General features: G+C 41.5%; 1 protein-coding gene across 12 annotated transcripts in view; it reads left to right on the top strand.

Annotated features, from left to right (window-relative positions):
• Nucleotides 1-17,156, top strand: part of TASP1 (taspase 1) — a 256,206-nt gene extending 239,050 nt beyond the window's left edge. For 10 of the 12 annotated variants that reach the window (XM_036322238.1, XM_036322231.1, XM_036322235.1 and 7 more), the window contains one exon: nt 16,090-17,156. In XM_036322238.1, the coding sequence (XP_036178131.1) occupies nt 16,090-16,182 (93 nt within the window). In that variant the 3' untranslated portion in view covers nt 16,183-17,156. The remainder of the gene's footprint in view (nt 1-16,089) is intronic. The other 2 variants (XR_004969959.1, XM_036322243.1) reach the window with 2 other exon arrangements.
• The last annotated feature ends 2,605 nt before the right edge of the window (nt 17,157-19,761 follow it).

Here is a 19,761-nt window from a genome sequence, read left to right as displayed (position 1 = left end):
AGTAAAATACTTGTTTTTTGATTTATTAGCAATATTTTGTACACAAAACTCCATGAAACCAGCACAGAAAACTGTTAAAGCTCTGAGAGGCTACTCTAGAGACCATCTGACCCTGAGTCCACATTTTGCAGCATTAAGCAGGCATGGGAATGAGCACCTGGATCTCTTGACCTATAGTTAAATGGGGTTTTGGTCTATAAAATATGCACATTATTCTGAGTTGTGTTAAGCAGGTTCATATGAAACTGTCAATTATGTGAGTACTTCTGCTTTCAGGATGAAGTTTGAAGACCAAACTATTTTTAGAGCAGTAAACTGCATTCCAAGGTTTAATGTACACAACGAGTACTCAGAATATTCTTATTCACAAGTTGTGTCTCCTTGAAAGATAGCTCTTGAAAGCAGTGGGCAGGGCACTTCTGGGAAAAGGATGGGGCAGCGGGGTGGAGGTGGAGGTGTCTCCTGACTCAACTCATTAAGGAAAAAAAAAATGCCTATAATAGAAACAAAGCAATAAAAACCCACCAGACACACTTCCCCGGCCCTTCTCTCAGGAGTGGGTCATTTAAGGTCTATCACGTTCATGCCAGTAAAAGGAAAAGGAGAGTGACTATTATGACATCAGGTAAGAATTCACTGTGCAGGGACGTGAGATGTGCTCAGCCCACAGTGCCACCTCACAGTCCCAAACTGACGTGCCCTGAGAAGCACAGAGATGATGGATCCGGATGACAAGCTTAGCCCATAGTTAATATATCTTCATTCTACAAAATATACACATTATTCTGTACTATACTAAGAAGGTCCAGGTGACACTATTAGTAGATTTTTAAAAAAATGTTACCTGGGACTTAGCAATTTGAAGAATAAGGCAGAATTAGCACGAGAAGGGAGAAGGAATGCCTGACTCTTCAAATGCCCATAACCTTGTGAAATTGAGCTGGAGGCACTGCCTTCACCAGCCGGGCACCCTGCTTTCCAGAAGGGAAAATGCCCCTGCGAGCAGGGTTGCCCTGGGCTTTCCCAGGCTCCTCCTTGTGCTGAATTCATCAGAATTCATTACTGCAGCACAACAGACAGAGGCACACAGCCCCCACTGACCACTGTCTGGGCCGCCGATGGGCAACGAGCTCTCTCTGAAGGAGGGGAGCATGTGTGCAGTTGTTGTGGAGGGTAAATGACCAGACAGTGTCAGTCGTGGGAAATAAGGTAGGCTTCTTTTTCCCCCAGAGTTTTAAGGTCCATAACTTCAGTATCATTTTGATTGCATAATTTGTACAAGTCTCTTCAAAAATTTGTAACAAATTTATAAAATAGAATAAAACAACTAAAAAATTAAGAAATATGAAATGCCTAATTTGCAGTTTGTTCTCGTTCATTTCCCAGCCTTCATTTAAAAAGAAATCCTATATAATAAAAAGGCTAATATGCAAATTGACCAAACGGCTGAACAACTGGTCACTATGACGTGCACTGACCACCAGGGGGCAGACGCTTACCGCAGGAGCTGTCCCCTAGTGGTCAGTGCGCTCCCACAGGGGGAGCGCTGCTCAGCCAGAAACTGGGCTCATGCCTGGCGAATGCAGTGGCGGTGGCAGGAGCCTCTACCGCCTCTGCGGCAGTGCTAAGAATGTCCAACTGCCAGCTTAGGCCCTCTCCCCGCAGGCCTAAGTCGGCAGTCGGACATCCCCCTAAGGCTCTGGGACTGCAAGAGGGCACAGGCCGGGCTGAGGGATCCCCCCCCCACACACACACACACACAGTTCATGAATTTCATGCACCAGGCCTCTAGTCCAGTGATGGCGAACCTATGACACGCATGTCAGAGGTGACACACGAACTCATTTTTTAGTTTATTTTTCTTTGTTAAATGGCATTTAAATATATAAAATAAATATCAAAAATATAAGTCTTTGTTTTACTATGATTGCAAATATCAAAAAATTTCTATATGTGACATGGCACCAGAGTTAAGTTAGGGTTTTTCAAAATGCTGACACGCCGAGCTCAAAAGGTTCGCCATCACTGCTCTAGTCCTTTAATAAAGATACTGAGTTCCTCAAATGGTCAGGCTATCTTTTAGGTCCTAAGGGAAAACATTGAGCAAACCAATAAAACTTTCCACCCCTGTGGAATTTTTGTGCATGGTGGACAAACAATGAATAAGATAAAGACACAAAACAGATGGGTGGTTAGGTAGTGACAAGGACACAGAAGAGAGCGTAGTGGAATTCAGGTGAATGCACTATTTAACCTGCTTGGAAGGTGGCTGTTAAGTAAAGATCAGACAGAAGTAAACAAGAGAGCCAGGTGGATGTTGGGTGGAAGAGCTTTCTGGAAGAGAACAGCATGTGTTGTGGCTGAGAAACAACAAGGAGCAAGTGGAGAGCGGGGAGGGCATTTCAGCTCAGAGGACTGAAGGCAACCAAAACATCTAGGGCACTGTTGGATTTTACTCTGTATCATTTAAGAGCACCCAGGCTTCCCTCGCAGCCTGGCTTTGTCCGGAAGGTCATCGGAAGGACATCCTGAAGGGCGCCTGGTCTAATTAGCATATTATGCTTTTATTATTATAGATATCAATTTTTCTTTAACCTCATTTTGAAATCTTCAGGACAAATATGTTATTATACAATGAGTGTTAACCTCAAAGACCTTCCTTACCACTCAGGGAATTAGCAAGAAAGAAGGGAGTATAACCAGCAGGCCGTTGGGTTCCATTGGCATGGACCTGTTCATGTGAGAAATCTATGTTTCATTCCTGTTCTAACAATACTGTCATTGGGAAAGTGGAAAAATTTAGTCAGTCTATACTTTTTATTATATTTTATTTTTCAATTACAGTTTACATTCAATGGTAGTTTGTATTAGTTTCAGGTGTATAGCATAGTACTCAGACAATTATACATTTCAGAAAGTGCTCCCCCAAATATTTCCAGTTCCCACCTGGTACCATACATAGTTATTACAATATCACTTACTGTACTCCCAGTGCTGGACTTTACATCCCTGTGGTTATTTTAAACTACAATTGTAGTCCTTAATCCCTTTACCTTTTTCACCCAGTCCCCCAAGCCCACTCCCCTATGGCAACCATCAGTCTGTACTCTGTATCTACTAGTAGTCTATTTCAATTTTGTTTGTTTGTTTTGTTCTTTAGAAGGAGACTTAACTTGGGGTGGTGAACACACAATACAATGTACAAATGATGTGTTGTGGAATTGTGCACCTGAAACCTGCATAATTTTGTTAACCAGTGTCACCCCAATAAATTCAATAAAAAGGAAAAAAAATAACATGTATCAATTATATTTCCATAAAGCTAGAAAAATAAATTAAAAATAATTTCCATATATAAGTGAAATCATATGGTATTTGTCTTTGTCTGACTTATTTCATTTAGCATAATGCCCTCTAGGTCCATTCATGCTGTTGCAAATGGTAATATCTCATTCTTTTTTATGGCTGAGTAATATTCCATTGTATTTGTACCACAATTTCTTTAGCCAGTTGTTTATTTGGTTGTTTCCATATATTGGCTATGATAAATAACACTGCAATGAATATAGGGATGCATATATACTTTTGAATTAGTGTTTTGGGTTTCTTTGGATATATTCCCAGAAGTGGAATCACTAGGTCACAAGGCAGTCCCATGGTTAATTATTTGAGGACTCATACTGCTTTCCACAGTGGCTGTACCAATCTGCATTCCCAAAAACTGTGCACGAGAGCTCCCTTTTCTCCACATCCTCACCAACACTTCTTGTTTGTTGATTTATTGGTGATAGCTGTTTTACCAGGTATGAGATGATATTTCATTGTGGCTTTAATTTGATTTCTCTGATGATTAGTGACATTAAGCATCTTTTCACATGTCTTTGGAAACATCTCTCTTCAGGTCCTCTGCCTGTTTTTTAATTGGATTGCTTTTTTTCTTAGTGTTGAGTTCTTTATAAAATTTGGATATTAACTCCTTATCAGAGGTATCATTGGCAAATATCTTCTTCCATTCAGTCAGTCTATATATTCTTTTAATCTTAAAAAATATATGACAAACTAGTATGATTGACTTTTTAGCCAAACTGACCGGTCGCACTAGCTAAAACATTTGAGATTCTTTATGTATTCATAAACATAGCCTTGGAAGGTATATTTTTGTCATTCAGACACTCAGTGAGCATATTTAGCCTTTTGTGTCAAGCATCGTGACAGGTTCAGGGACTACATAGGTGTGTGTAGGGCAGTCTCCCGCCTCCAGTTGGCTTTCAATTACAGAGACCTAAAAGCTCAAAGCAAACCAAAATCAAGACAGTTACATCACATGCTCAGATGAGTGCTCTAGGAGCTAGAATGAGAGTTTCTAGACTGAGTAGGGGATCCAGTCAAGGAAGTATTTCCTTGATAAAGAACCAGAAAAGGATATTCGAGACTTAAAATCAGATATGAAGGAGGTATGCAGCAAGAAATGGAGGGAGATTACCCAAAATGGAGCAGTCTGCTGCTTTTTAACCTATCATTTTCATGTGTTATTTCATGTAAATTTCAATGAAAGTACATTGCTACTTAAATGGCTTCAAAGACACCTTTTTTTAAGTTCTTATGCTTATAGGGTACCCTAGGATCTACACAGGCCTTAGGCAATGTAAAATACTTTATTGCACTTTCAAATACTGACATATAAGTTCATTGTAGAAAGTGGTCTATTTTTAGTCTCAAGAGGAATTCAGACCCACTTCTCTAGAAGAAATTTTGGAGACAAACACTCATGTAAAATAGCCTGTGAAACAGCTCGCAGTGTTTATAATAGAATTTGACGCTCCATTGCAATCTCCACAGAAAGCTTCAAAACATCTTGGCTCTGACCTTTTCAGACCAAGGTCATTTATTTTTTGATGAGTCAGAAGACCGTGTTGATGGATGAAACTGGTGAAGCACTGACATTTGGATGGTTAGCCAATTCACTCCTCTCAACACCAAGACCATGCCAATGTGTTTTGTAATCTCAAAATAACCCCTCAACTAGATGACAATCGAGGGAATGGGTAATCCTGAAGAGAATCTAACCACTAGTTTGTGTACTTGAACATTTCTGTCTTATGTAATCAGCTCAGTCTTTACAAATCTCAATGTATTTTTGAAGCATTTTGCCCAGGTGCTGTTACTTTCTCAAGACCACTGTCATCACTTTCAGTCCTTTTTTCTTTTCCTTCCTAACTCTCCTTGACACTGTGATTTAGTTCCGTTTATTTAGATGTTCTTCTGTCGTAAACTTAATGGGGGTGGGAGTGTTAGAGATGAGTTAGGATTGGCCGTCTGTGTTTTTGTAAATCTCAAGAGATTGCTATCAAGTCCCTTGGTTCATGGGACATGACTTTCTTCCCCCTAGTTCTGGGTCTTTGCCATGGTCAGCAAGAAATCAGTTGCTTTTAGACCGACATCCCTCTGGTCAAGTTGCAGGCCATCTGCTTGGACATATGGTCACTCTTTGATCTTTTAACAATTTATTCTCTGTCCCCTCTGGTGCCTGGATTCTCTCTGGACCTTTGGGAAACATAAGGATGGATTTTCCTGTGAGCTTCTCTTTTAGGGACAGATAATTTAACCTGATTAGAAAATTCCAACTTATTTGTGAACAGAACCTGGTAGTGTTAATGTTTCTCTTATGGGGTCTGCATCCTGGATTCATTCCTAGCTGACCCCTTCTCTTAATGCCATCTCGTGGAAAACTATTCTGTACCAGGTAGGAAAGTGTCATTTCTGCTTTATTACTTTTTTAAAAAAATGGTGGAAGTCCTGGCTGGGTGGCTCAGTTGATTGGAGGATCATCCTGTACACCAGAAGGTTGTGGGTTCAATTCTAGTCAGGGCACATACCTGGGTTGCGGGTTCAATCCCTGCTCAGGGTGCATATGAGAGGCAACTGATCAGTGTTTCTCTGTTCTCTCTCTCTCTCTCTCTCTCTCTCTCTCTCTCTCTCTCTCTTTCTCTCTCTCTCTCTCAAATCAGTAAAAACATATCCTCAGTTGAGGATTTAAAAAATGTGGTAAAATCTATAAGACATAAATTTTTTATCATTCTAACCACTTCTTAGTGTACAGTTCAGTGGCATTTAGTCCATTCACATTGTACAGCCCTCCATCTCCAGAACTTACTCATCTTCCCAGGCTGTGCTCATTAAACAATGACTTCCCATTCCTGCCGCCCACAGCTGTGGCATTCTGCTTTCTCTCTATGAATTTGATTACTAGGTACCTCATATAAATGGAATCCTCCAATGTTTGCACTTTTGTATCATTTATTTCATTTAGCATAATGTCTTCAAAGCTTATCCATATTGTGGCATGTGTCAGGCTGTTGTTCCTTTGTCAAGCTGGATAATATTCCATTGTAAGCATATTACACAATTTTGTTTATCTCTTCATACACTAATGGGCATTTGGTTTGCTTCTACCTTTTAGCTGTTGTGAATAATGCTGCTGTGAACATTGGTGTATAAAAAATATATATTATTGCTTAAAGTAATACAAAGGGTATTACATATGTGTCCATTCCCCCCCCCCCCCGCCCTAGGCAGTCCCCTAGCCTCCCCTATCCCCCAGTGTCTTATGTCCATTGGTTATGCTTATATGTATGCATACAAGTCCTTTGGTTGATCTCTTACCCCCCTACCTCCTGTCCTCCAACCCTCCCCGGCCTTCCCGCTGCAGTTTGACAATCTGTTTGAGGCAGCTCTGCTTCTGTATCTATTATTGTTCAAAAGTTTATAATGGTCTCTATTATCCATGAATGAGTGAGATCATGTGGTATTTTTCCTTCATTGACTGGCTTATTTCACTTAGCATAATGCTCTCCAGTTCCATCCATCCTGTTGCAAATGGTAAGAGTTCCTTCCTTTTTAGAGCAGCATAGTATTCCATCAAGTAGATGTACCAGTTTTCTAATTCATTCATCTACTGATGGACACTTAGGCTGTTTCCAGATCTTAGCTATAGTGAATTGTGCTGCTATTAACATAGGGGTGCATATATCCTTTCTGATTGGTGTTTCTGGTTTCTTGGAATATATTCCTAGAAGAGGGATCACAGGGTCAAATGGGAGTTCCATTTTCAATTTTTTGAGGAAACTCCATACTGTCTTCCATAGTGGCTGCACCAGTCTGCATTCCCACCAGCAGTACACAAGTGTTCCTTTTCCTCCACATCCTCTCCAGCACTTGTCGTTTGTTGATTTGTTGATGATAGCCAGTCTGATAGGTGTGAGATGGTACCTCATTGTTGTTTTGATTTGCATCTCTCGGATGATTAGTGACTTTGAGCATGTTTTCATATGTCTCTTGGCTTTCTGAATGTCCTCTTTTGAAAGGTGTCTATTTAGGTCCTTTGCCCATTTTTTGATTGGATTGTTTATCTTCCTTTTGTTAAGTTGTATGAGTTCCCTATAAATTTTGGAGATTAGGCCCTTATCAGATATGACATTGGCAAATATGTTTTCCCACACAGTGGGTTTTCTCGTTGTTTTGTTAATGGTTTCTTTTGCTGTGCAGAAGCTTTTTATTTTGATGTAGTCCCATTTGTTCATTTTCTCTTTAGTTTCAAGTGCCCTAGGAGCTGTATCAGTGAAGAAATTGCTTCGGCATATGTCTGAGATTTTGTTGCCTTTGGATTCTTCTAGAATTTTTATGGTTTCCTGTCGTACATTTAAGTCCTTTATCCATTTTGAGTTTATTTTTGTGTATGGTGTAAGTTGGTGGTCTAGTTTCATTTTCTTGCATATATCTGTCCAATTTTCCCAACACCATTTATGGAAGAGACTATCTTGGCTCCATTGTATGTTCTTGCATCCTTTGTCAAATATTAATTGAGCATATTGGTTCGGGCCGATTTCTGGGCTCTCTATTCTATTCCATTGATCTATATGCCTATTCTTGTGCCAGTACCAGGCAGTTTTGAGAACAGTGGCTTTGTAATACAACTTGATATCTGGTATTGAGATCCCACCTACTTTGTTCTTTTTCAGGATTGCTGCAGCTATTCGGGGTCTTTTTTTATTCCAGATGAATTTTTGGAGAGTTCGTTCTAGATCTATGAAGTATGCCGTTGGTATTTTAATGGGAAGTGCGTTGAATTTATAGATTGCTTTGGGTAGTATGGACATTTTGATGATGTTGATTCTACCAATCCATGAACACAGTATGTTCTTCCATCTGTTTATGTCTTCCTCTATATCTTTTTTCAACATCCTGTAGTTTTCTGAGTAGAGGTCTTTTACCTCTTTAGTAAAGTTTATTCCTAGGTAGCTTAATTTTTTTGGTGCGATGGTAAACGGGATTGTTTTTATAATCTCTCTTTCTGAAAGTTCACTATTGGTGTATAGAAATGCCTCAGATTTCTTGGGGTTAATTTTGTATCCTGCTACATTGCCAAATTCATGTATTAAGTCTAGTAGCTTTTTGATGGAGTCTCTAGGGTTTTGTATGTATAATATCATGTCGTCTGCAAATAAGGACAGTTTTACTTCCTCTTTTCCAATTTGGATGCCTTTTATTTCTTCTTCTTGCCTAATTGCAATGGCTAACACTTCCAGTACTACGTTGAACAGGAATGGTGAGAGGGGGCATCCCTGTCTCGTTCCTGTTCTTAGGGGAAATGGTGTTAGTTTTTGTCCATTGAGTATGATGTTGGCTGTGGGCCTGTCATAAATGGCTTTTATTATGTTGAGGTATGATCCTTCTACTCCCGCCTTACTGAGAGTTTTTATCAAAAATGGGTGTTGAATTTTGTCAAATGCTTTTTCTGCATCAATTGATATGACCATGTGGTTTTTTTCTTTCAATTTGTTTATGTGATGTATCACGTTTATTGATTTGCGGTTATTGTACCATCCTTGCATTCCTGGGATAAATCCTACTTGGTCATGGTGTATGATCTTTCTGATGTACTGCTGGATCCGATTTGCTAAGATTTTGTTGAGGATTTTGGCATCTATGTTCATGAGGGATATTGGCCTGTAATTCTCTTTCATTGTGTTGTCTTTACCTGGTTTTGGTGTTAGGGTGATGCTGGCTTCATAGAATGAGCTTGGAAGTGTTCCTTCCTCTTGAATTTTTTGTAGTAGTCTGAGGAGGATAGGTTTTAGTTCTTCCTTGAATGTTTGGTAAAACTCCCCTTTGAAGCCGTCTGGTCCTGGGCTTTTGTTTGATGGAAGCTTTTTGATGACTGCTTCAATTTCTTCCATAGTTATTGGCCTGTTGAGATTTTTAGATTCTTCCTGATTGAGTTTTGGAATGTTGTATTTTTCTAGGAATTTGTCCATTTCCTCCAGGTTGTCTAGTTTGTTGGAGTAGAGCTCTCCATAGTATTTTTTAACAATCATTTGTATTTCTGTGGGGTCTGTTGTTATTTCGCCTCTATCATTTCTGATTTTGTTTATTTGGGTCCTCTCTCTTTGCTTCTTGGTGAGTCTGGCTAGAGGTTTGTCAATCTTGTTTAACCTTTCAAAGAACCAGCTCTTGGTATCATTGATTTTCTGTATTGTTTTTTTGGTCTCTATGTCATTTATTTCCCCTCTAATCTTTATTATCTCCCTCCTTCTGCTCACTCTGGGGTTTTCTTGTTGCTCTCTTTCTAATTCTTTGAGTTGTAGAGTTAGATGATTTACTACCATTTTTTCTTGTTTTTTGAGATAGGCCTGTAGAGCTATAAACTTCCCTCTCAGGACTGCTTTCATTGTGTCCCATAGGTTTTGGATTGTTGTGTTTTCATTGTCATTAGTTTCCAGGATGTTTTTAATTTCTTCTTTGATCTCATTGGTAACCCAATCAATATTTAATAGCATGCTATTCAGCTTCCAGGCGTTAGAGTATTTTGGGTTGTTTTTATTGTAGTTTATTTCTAATATTATGCCATCGTGGTCTGAGAAGATGCTTTTTATGATTTCAATCTTCTTGAATTTGGGGATACTTTGCTTGTGACCCAATATATGGTCTATTTTTGAATATGTCTTATGAGCACATTAGTAGAATGTATATTCCCTGGCTTTGGGGTGAAGTGTTCTGAAGATGTCTATTAAGTCCATCTGATCTAGTGAGTCATTTAGGATTGCTGTATCTTTGCTGATTGTTTGTCTAGAGGACTTATCCAGTGCTGTCAGTGGTGTATTAAAGTCCCCTACTATGATTGTATTGTTGTCGATCTCTCCTTTGATATCTTCCAGGAGTTTTTTTTATGAATTTGGGTGCTCCTGCATTGGGTGCATATATGTTTACCAGGGTTATATCTTCTTGTTGTATTGATCCCTTTAGTATTATGAAGTGGCCTTCCTTATCTCTTGTTATGGCCTTCACTTTGAGGTCTATTTTTTCCAATATAAGTATTGCTACCCCAGCTTTCTTTTCCTTTCCATTTGCCTGAAAGATATTTTTCCATCCTTTCACTTTCAGTCTGTGTGAGTCCCTTCTAATGAGGTGGGTTTCTTGTAGACAGCAGATGTATGGGTCATGTTTTTTTATCCATTCAGCCACTTGATGTCTTTTGGTTGGAGCATTTAGTCCGTTTACGTTTAAAGTTATTATTGAAAGGTACTTGTTTGTAGCCATTTAGTTTTTTGTGTGGCTGTTTTCTTTCTGAGCTTTTTATTTCTTCTTTTTATACCAGTCCCTTTAGCATTCCTTGCAATGCTGGCCTGGTGGTGATAAACTCCCTTAGCCTTTTTTTGTCTGTGAAGCTTCTTATTTCCCCTTCAGGTTTGAATGATAGCCTTGCTGGATAGAGTATTCTTGGATTCAGTCCTTTGCTTTGCATCACTTTGTAAATTTCCATCCATTCTTTTCTGGCCTGATGTGTTTCTGTTGAGAAATCATTTGATAATCTAATGGGAGATCCCTTGTATGTAACTTTCCGTCTCTCTCTTGCAGCCTGTAAGATTCTCTCTTTGTCCTGAACATTTGCCATGGTAATTATGATGTGTCTTGGTGTGAGTCTTTTCAGGTTCACCTTGTTTGGGACTCTCTGGGCTTGTGTGACTTTTTTCTTCCCCACCTCAGGGAAGTTTTCTGATATTATTTCTTCGAATAGGTTTTCTAATCCTTGTTCATCTTTCTGTTGTTCTGGCACCCCTATTATTCGTATGTTGTTTCGTTTCATGTTGTCCCAAAGCTCCCTTAGGCTCTCCTCCTGTCTTTTAATTTTTTTCTCCAATTGCAGTACATTTTGGGTGTGTTTTGCTTCCTTGTCTTCTAATTCACTAATTCGGTCCTCCGCTTCTCCTAGTCTACTGTTGATACTTTCAATGGTGTTTTTTATTGCAGCTATATCACTCTTCATTTCTTCTTGGGTCTTACTTAAGTTATTGATTTTTTCATCTGTTTCTTCTAGCTTCTTCCATATGTTATTGATTTTTTCATCTGTTTCTTCTTGCTTCTTGCATAGGTAGTTGACTTTTTCATCTGTTTCTTCTTGCTTCTTGTAGAAGTTGTTGATTTTTTTCCCCCATCCGGTTTATGCACTCTAGGACCCTTATTCTGAATTCTTTTTCTGTCATGTTGCATGCCTCTGTATTACTTAGCTGCTTTTCTGGAGAGTCTTCCTTCTCTTTCTTTTAGGGGTTTCTTTGTCTACCCATGTTTGATCTCACTGACATATCTAGACGTTGAGTCATTCAGTGCTCCCTGGGTGGCAGTGTCTCCTTGGTCTGTGGTTGTTCTTTGGGCGGTTGCGGTAGCAGCTGCTCCTCAGTTGGCAGCAGCTCCTCTGGTGGGTGCTGTTCACAGCTGTGGTGGCTCTTCTGGCTGGTGGGGGGAGGCTTCACGTACAGCTGCTGTTCTTCAGCAGAGGGTGTGGTGCTCAGGAGGCTGCTATTGCTTGGATCTGCTGCGTTGATTTAAAGGCACAAAATACAACACAACAAGGCACCACGTACCAGGCACTAAACACAAATACATTCACGATATTAATAACCCCAAATAAAGGTGACCACCCGAATTAAGAGAATTAGGGGATAAGGAAGAAGGAAGCGAAAAAGATAAAAGAGAAAAAAGAAAAGAAAAGTAGGGACCAAAAAAAGGAGTGCAAAAATGAAATTGGGAAAAAGGAGGGGGGAAAATAAAAGTGAGAAAAGAAAAGAAAAAAAAAGCGAAAAGAGAGAATGAAGTGGAAGAGGGGAAGAGACTTTTTATATGTGGAGAATACTCCTATAGAACCGCCACTAATCCCAACAAATTCCAGCAACAGCTCCCTGGAGATGGATGCAAACTAGAAAAAACTAATAATATAACGATGAAAATAGAATGGAGGACACTAATCCCAAAATAAAATAAAGAAAAAATAAAATGGCACTTTAAAAAATGGTAAAATGGTAGCAGTAATAATACTGGTTAAAAATAAGAAGGTAGTAATTAAAAGGGTAAAATCAGGTGATGGAAAAAAAAGAAAAAAAAAGAAAAAAAATTGGTTTCTTAGTTGAAAAAAGAAAAAAAAAAATTGCAGTAGTGAAGGTCCTTCGGTTCTTCTATTCTTCAGTCTGGCTCACCTTTAGTCCTGCCAGGTATTCAGGAGAGTGTTGAGTTTCCCTGCGATACACTGTTCCTCTGTGTTGTAAACCACAGTCCTTATTTTAAAGTAGGTCATATTTGTTTCCCAGACTGCCTTATTTTGTGTTTAGCAAAGAGTCAGTTTGTGGCTCAGCCTCTGGGTGGCAGTGTTCTGGGGTTGGCCTCTGAGGCTATACGGCTTCTCTATCGCATTTAAAACTGATTTGGAGAGGTCAACTATCCAGAGCTGGTTCCTTAATAGTTACCTGCTCTGTGTTGTTGCTGGGATTGAAAATCCCTCTATAGGCCAGACCCTGTTAAGTCCCAGGGACTGATTAGATTATTTTAATCCTTGATCTCGTTCAGGGTGGAATCTGGGTGTGGCTGTGCTCCTTGTCTGGGGGTTGGGGGGTGGAGTCTCACTCTCCGGAGAGAATGGCTGCCCCAGTCCTGGGCTCAGGGGTGTCTCAGTGCTCAATTTGCTGCCACCTCTCCCGGCCCCCCTTCTCTCCTCAGTCTCTCCCCAGATTCCGCTCCTCCGCACCCTCTCCCTCTCTTCAGCACAGGTGAGTGTCTGTATCCGAACTATCTTATGAACAGGATTCAGTGAAAACAAACAAACGCCGGCCCCGGAAACGGGGAAGGCTTGGTTTCTGTAAGCTCTTCTCTTACCGGCACTGCATGGTCTGGTCAGCTCTTCAGGCTGCCCCCTTTAGGCTCAGTCCTCCGTGATCACAGAACCCAGCTCTCAAAGCCCCGGCAGCGGCAGGAATCCCGCGGATCTCCTTTCCCTAGTCAGGGGCTGTGCCTGTCCCAAGGGACGCGGCTGTCTGCCACGCGGTCTCCCTCCAACCCTCTGGCCTCAGAGGTCTGGCAGACTTTCCTGCCCAAATCCCTGTTTTTTTTTTTACCTTTCCAGGGGAGTTCTGCCCTTCCCGGCTGCAAACGGTCTCACCAGCTGAGCATTTCGCCAATTCGGAGTGGGTGTTATTAGTTTCAGCTGCTCACTCCATTTGCTCCGGGACACGACCTGGGACGCGTCTGCCTATATCGCCGCCATCTTCAGAATCTCCGGTGTATAAATATATTTTTGAGTCCCTGCTTTCACTTGTTTAGGGTCTGTACTCAGAAGTGGAAGTGTTGTATCATATGATAATTCTATGTTTAATTTCTTGGGGAACTGCCATACTGTTTTCCACAGTGGTTCTGCTTTATTCTTGACCCCTGTCATAGCTGCATGCCTGTATTCAGTACTGACGAGGTGACATTAGGGATGAAATGGACTGAGGGGCTTCTACTCTCTCAGGGAGCTTTTGTTTAGGAGAACCTTTAAAAAAAATAATGAATGATCCCTAGGCAAATAATTCTCTTTCACTGCATGTTAACAATGTCCTGAAATATAAACATGGCCCCATCAACACTGAGCCCTGGGAATTATGGGATTTTAGCTTTTTGTTCCTAATGTGACAAGGGCTGTTGGCAGAATCAAACAGGTCCTCTTCTAGCTCCTCCCACAAGGTTAATGAAGCATCACAAGGAGCAGAAGATTCACCAGTTAGTCTCAGCATGGACTTAGCTCTAAGATATCCAAGCAGTGAGAGGCAAGTTAGCCCTCCGACGTGACAATGAGGCCAGCTGCTGGGACACAGTTAGTTCCCAGCGGCACGAGCCTGCCGAGTGAACTCACTGAAACTTTCATCCCAGGAGATGCCACAGGATTGCCTCGTCCAGCTCTCCACCCGCAAGTCCACCAACCTCACCCCCAAAGGTTCCGGGTTGCTGCTGCCTTGTACACACAGAAACCAAGTACCCAAAGGACAGTCCTGTTCTCCAGAACTTTCCAAATGGTTGATCGGTGTCAGCTACTCTAATAGGACTTGCACAATGAGATTCAAGAGTGGTGTCCACCCTCAACTATAAGCCAACCATGTTACCTGTTTTTCCACCAAATGTGCATGCTTGCTTCCTATTTGGCTACCCCAGGGCTGAGCTCCCCTCAGTTCAGTTCTCAGGAAAAGCTTGTTTAGAGAAACAGAATTAAAGAAGATTCCCTAGACCAGTGGTTCTCAACCTCCTGGCCCTTTAAATACAGTTCCTCATGTTGTGACCCAACCATAAAATTATTTTCGTTGCTACTTCATAACTGTAATATTGCTACTGTTATGAATCGTAATATAAATATTTGATATGCAGGATGGTCTTAGGCGACCTCTGTGAAAGGGTCGTTCGACCGCCAAAGGGGTCGTGACCCACAGATTGAGAATCGCTGACCTAGAGGAGATGCAGCCCTGTTCTTCTTAGAAACTCCCTACATTTATCTATCCCTGGATTAGGCAGGACCATCTACAAAGGGATCCCTGGCTGCTGTCCTGACCCCTCGTGGGACGCTCACATCTTCACTCAGGGCCGCCTCCTCTGCATAACGTAGCCCTCATCCCATCACGCTCACTGTCGTACAGCTGATCCACTGTACATGCCACCTACCATATCTGAAGCCCCACCAAACGCATGGCTCCCTGGCCACAGTGGTAGGCGTTCTCCAGGCACATGGTTTGTGTGATCCAGTGTGCCACGTGAACCACCCCGTCGCAGCCGCTGGGAAGCTGGGGGACGGCAGCAGTCTGCTAGGTGTTCACCTCATGCCAGTCTTCACCTTGCTTTGTTACCTCCTCTTTTTTTTTCCTCATTGCCTCACTTACTTTAGGTTGTTTAATTATCTGACTTTTTGTAAGCTATTCAGATCTTTTAAGGGACAAATTGGAAGTATAAACATGAACCAGGTATTCGTAGTTGCTCTGAATGCTCAGAGGACAAAATATATATAAATTATTAGTTTTCATAATTAGTTTTCATAATTTCATATCTTGGAATGTGACCAAGATAGTTGGCATTAAAACCACTGGGGGCTGGGTGGAGATGGACAGAGGGGGTGAATGTGGGGAACATCTGTAATCGTGCCAACAATGAAAGCACACTGCTATTCTGAATACAGAAAATGGGGGACTCGCGCTAGCCAGTTGGACTCAGTGGATAGAGTGTCGACCTGGGACCCTTCGGTCAAGGGCATGTACCTCAGTTGCAGGACCCTCCCCGGTCGGGGCTCTAGCAGGAGGCAACCAATCAATGTGTCTCTCTCACATCGATGTTTCTCTCTGTCCTTCCCTCTCTCTTCCACTCTCTCTGAAAATCAGTGGAAAGAATATTCTTGGATGAGGATTAAAAAAAAATGGGGGACATCTGTAATAGTGTCCACAATAAAAGCACTCTGCTACTCTGTGTACAGACTGACTACACTGTAAGTTCTGTGCTGTCGGGGCCTTGGCTGGCTGCCCGCTCTGAAACTCCAGTGGCTAGTGCTGTGCTTGGCTCACGGGGATATTCAGTACATGTGCCCTGAGCGGCCTGGACAAGCAGGATCTGGGCACCTAAGGTTCCCACCACCACTGTCTGCGGGTGCCCAGAGGCAAAAAGGAGCCGTGAGGCTCTGGTCTTGCCTCCACCTGTCACACCTGGGGGGACACAGCCGGCACCTCTAATGTTCTCCTGTCTCCCTCTTTGCAGACTCACATTTCCAGACTCCCTCCCGGTGCGGTGGCAGGACAGTCCGTGGCCATCGAAGGTGGCGTGTGCCGCTTGCAGAGCCCAGTGAACTGAACCTTCAAGCTGAGCATGAAGCACCTGAGGGCATTTCAGAACCTGAGCTTTCCTTATTTTTAACAGAAGTTGGATGTCCTGTCCCATCGTCTTCATTTTATAACTCCTATTGCAGCCTCGCACACCGCTGGCGACACTAGTGCTGCCACAGTGAGTGCTAGTGGCACGCCGGCCTTTGGTGGGCGGGTGGGCTGAGTGCACGAGTGTGTGCGTGTGTGCGTGTGCATGTGTGTGTGTGTGTGTGTGTGTGCAGCGTGAGTGCTTGCTTCTCCCTGATGAAATAGAAACTCCCCCATATTGCATAACCTAAGACCAGGAATGAGTCAATCATCTTTACAAAATGTGTGCTTTAACTGTTTACAAGTCAAACCTAAAGTTGCAGGAAACATTTTTTATTTCGTAAAGAGGTACCAACTGTCGTCGATGTAATGTGTCTGAATTGAAGGGTAAATCTGCTTGTTTAAATGACTTGACAGTGGTAGTGCTCCATTTAGTAACAGTAATAAGTGATAAAGTGTTTTTATTTGTTAACCAGTTTAAGTGGATCCTGTGGTGACTTAAACTGTTATTCTCATCCCTCATACGGGGCATTTTTCTTTAACAAAGAATGGTTTCAGTGAAACAATCTAGCAGAGAATCAAGGTCAGAACCTTTTAAAATAATAGTCTTATTGACAAAGTTTGTACTTCTTCCCTCAAGCCTTTCTAAACGTAATAGCTTCGAGCTGTGTGTACTGTATTATGAAAGGATATATAAAGAAACCATACGGTAATGCAATCCTTAATTTGTGTATAATGAAATGTTATTTACAATGTAACACTGTAAATAAGAAAGCAAAATTTATGGGAAAATTCAATATTATCTTTGTTTCTTGTTTAAATATATTTTTAAGGTAAAGGCACAAAAATAAAAGATGCACATTACTGGGTATAGTGTGTGACTCCTCAGACTAATAAATTATCTTTTGAATCCTAGATCGGTGAGCCATTTTTTTATTTTGTTTGTGAAACGTTACTTCTTCCAAAAATCATACTGGTAGCCTTCTTGCTGGGATTCTGATTGGTCAAAATCCAGGCTTATGTTTGTACAATAAGTTGGGTGGGGCACTAGCAAGGTGAAAGTTGAACTTAGTACATGATTGAATGGTCAATATAGAACTCCCTGAAATTTCTGTTCCAACTTGATAAAAATCACACAAAAAAGGAATAAGAGCACTTTGAAAAACGGTAGTGGCAGTTGAAAACCCAGCGGTTACAGTCGATAAATTGCTCCTAAATGTTATATTTAGTGATTCTGGAGCCACATAAGAAAACCGACTTTCCTTTTGATTTTCTATGTAAGAAGTGGCTATCAAGAAGATACTAAAGATAGCCTCGCTCAGGGGGAGGCGTCTCCTGCACCCTGTAATCATGGCTCTGGCGGTAACTGATAAGCCCCAGATGAAATTATATACTTGACATCGATGTATGGCCAAATTATAAAGGAAAGACAACCGAAATGGAGTGGGTGTAAATACGAATGATTCGGGAGTCGCTGCCCTATATTCCTCTTACAGGCAATTACATTTGTCTCGCTGTGTTCTCTAGACAGGTTGGTGCCGTGGTATCTGTTTCTCATTCTTAATGAGGCTGAGAACTTAGTGAGAGATGGGCTGGCTGGTGGGGAGCCTTTGGCTTCAAAAGCTTTCAAAGACCTGTTACCTGTTGGCAGGTTTTTTTTTCAGGAACTGGACTGGATCACGTAAAACTATCAGGACACTTGGGAGTCTGAAAATCATCTGACCTATTTCACCAGGAATGCCATGTCTTTCATCTCCTTTTGCCTTTATTCCATTCATATTTAAAGGCTTGGGCTTGTTAAACACGCCTCTTATGAAGAGTTTAAAAAGTGGTCAGTACAAAGGATCATGGCCCCATAACAGTTGTTAAGACTTTATTCTCTAGTGCCTTTTTTTTTTTTTAATTTAAGGAGTATTGTAAAACGAGGGAGAGAAAAAAAGTGATATTCAGAAACATTGGATAGTGTAAGTTCCTTCATTAGAAGATCAGACATTGAAGAGCAGGTACTGTAACCAAAGGATGCTGGCAAATAGAAAATCAACTTCATTTCACACCAAAGGAGAAAAAGCAGAAGAGGGAGAATATAACCTCCTATCCTAGTCTGGCTGGTGGTAGCACGATTCTGAAGCTATATTTGAAGATGTCCACTTTTAATGTGGAGGATCTTGACTGTATGCCTGCATTCTATTTCTTTTTAATTCCTGAACATTGGATGTGTGGTCCTCTTGAGTATAATTAAGTCTGTTCTGGATCCCTCAAGGTCATGGCCATGATCCTGCTTGGGGTTTGGAAGCAGGTGAAGAGGCAGAAGGAACCTGGGTGCCCGTGCTGACTGACGACGCAGGTGGCAGCCTTGTCCAGGCTTTGTCCTCTCCTGTCAGGTCTGCCACTTCTGCCTGCTGGGTGTCTGCCTCTGCAGGCCCTGTCTCAGCTTTTAATTGCCACTTCTAAACGTGAACTTGAACTCAGATATCAACATGAGAATTCTGTACTTATAAACAAGTCCTACCAGTAAATGCTACTCTGTGAGCAAATGGAAGAGTTTTTAGTTCAGGGATATGGGGACGTCTCTCGGCTGCTCAAAGCCTTTTGCACCTAATTCCTCGTTTTCTCCCATGTGTGAGAGGGGGGATGTTGCGTGCCACTTACCTGCAGCTAAGCAAGGCGACTGAAGCATTGCATGGAGGGTGTGAAGGAGGAATGAAGGGAAGATTTAGAAAAGTGCTAGAATTATTTCGTGAATCTTGAGATTGTACAGAATATTTTTTTAATCTGGTCACTATTATTATAAAAGTAATCCATGCTTATTATAAGGATTCAGCAAATAGGTAAGAAAAAAGAGAAGCCATAACCCCACTTCCCTAAAGACAGCAATTAATAACACATAGATTCTTTATGCATACATTTTCTATGTGTTTTTAAACACAAAAATGGGGTTATATTGAACCCTCAAATGGAGTTCCATAACCTGCAGTTTTCACCTAACCTTATGGAAAGCTGTCTAGAACTATAGTCATATAATGCCTCACTTACTACTTCATCCAGTGCTGGCTCCACTAATGCTGTTGAATACATATATTTTATCCTAAAACTTTGGTGAAAATCCATCGCAGTCCTGACAGTATAGTCAGCATCCACTTTTTCAGGCTATAGGTTCATACAGTGAGCACTGTGGAAGGTACTAGCCAGTGAAAACCAGCTTGTCAGGTGTCCTAGACTAGCCCACAGTCCCGGCCTATAGGTCTGTTTCAGAGGCTGAGACAACTTTTAATGGCTAATATCTGCACCTCTGTGTCCATTAATTTTTTTGGCTACAGCAGGCCAGGAGTACTATGGAATCAGCACTTCCAAGAAGAAGCTTTCAACAGTCATAGAGGTTGGTGTATAAAAATATCGCTCGCTCCCAGCTGGTGTTGCTCAATGGTTGGAGCATCGGCTATCACACTGAAGGCTCTCGGGTTTGATTCCTGGGTTGGGGTGCGTGCGGGAGGCAGCTGATGGATATGACTCCCTTGCATCG

Source organism: Myotis myotis, unplaced genomic scaffold (assembly GCF_014108235.1).
Source record: "Myotis myotis isolate mMyoMyo1 unplaced genomic scaffold, mMyoMyo1.p scaffold_m19_p_9, whole genome shotgun sequence".
Lineage (NCBI taxonomy): Eukaryota > Metazoa > Chordata > Mammalia > Chiroptera > Vespertilionidae > Myotis > Myotis myotis.
Note: the sequence above shows the minus strand (reverse complement) of the source record. Positions and strands in the feature narration are given on the sequence as shown.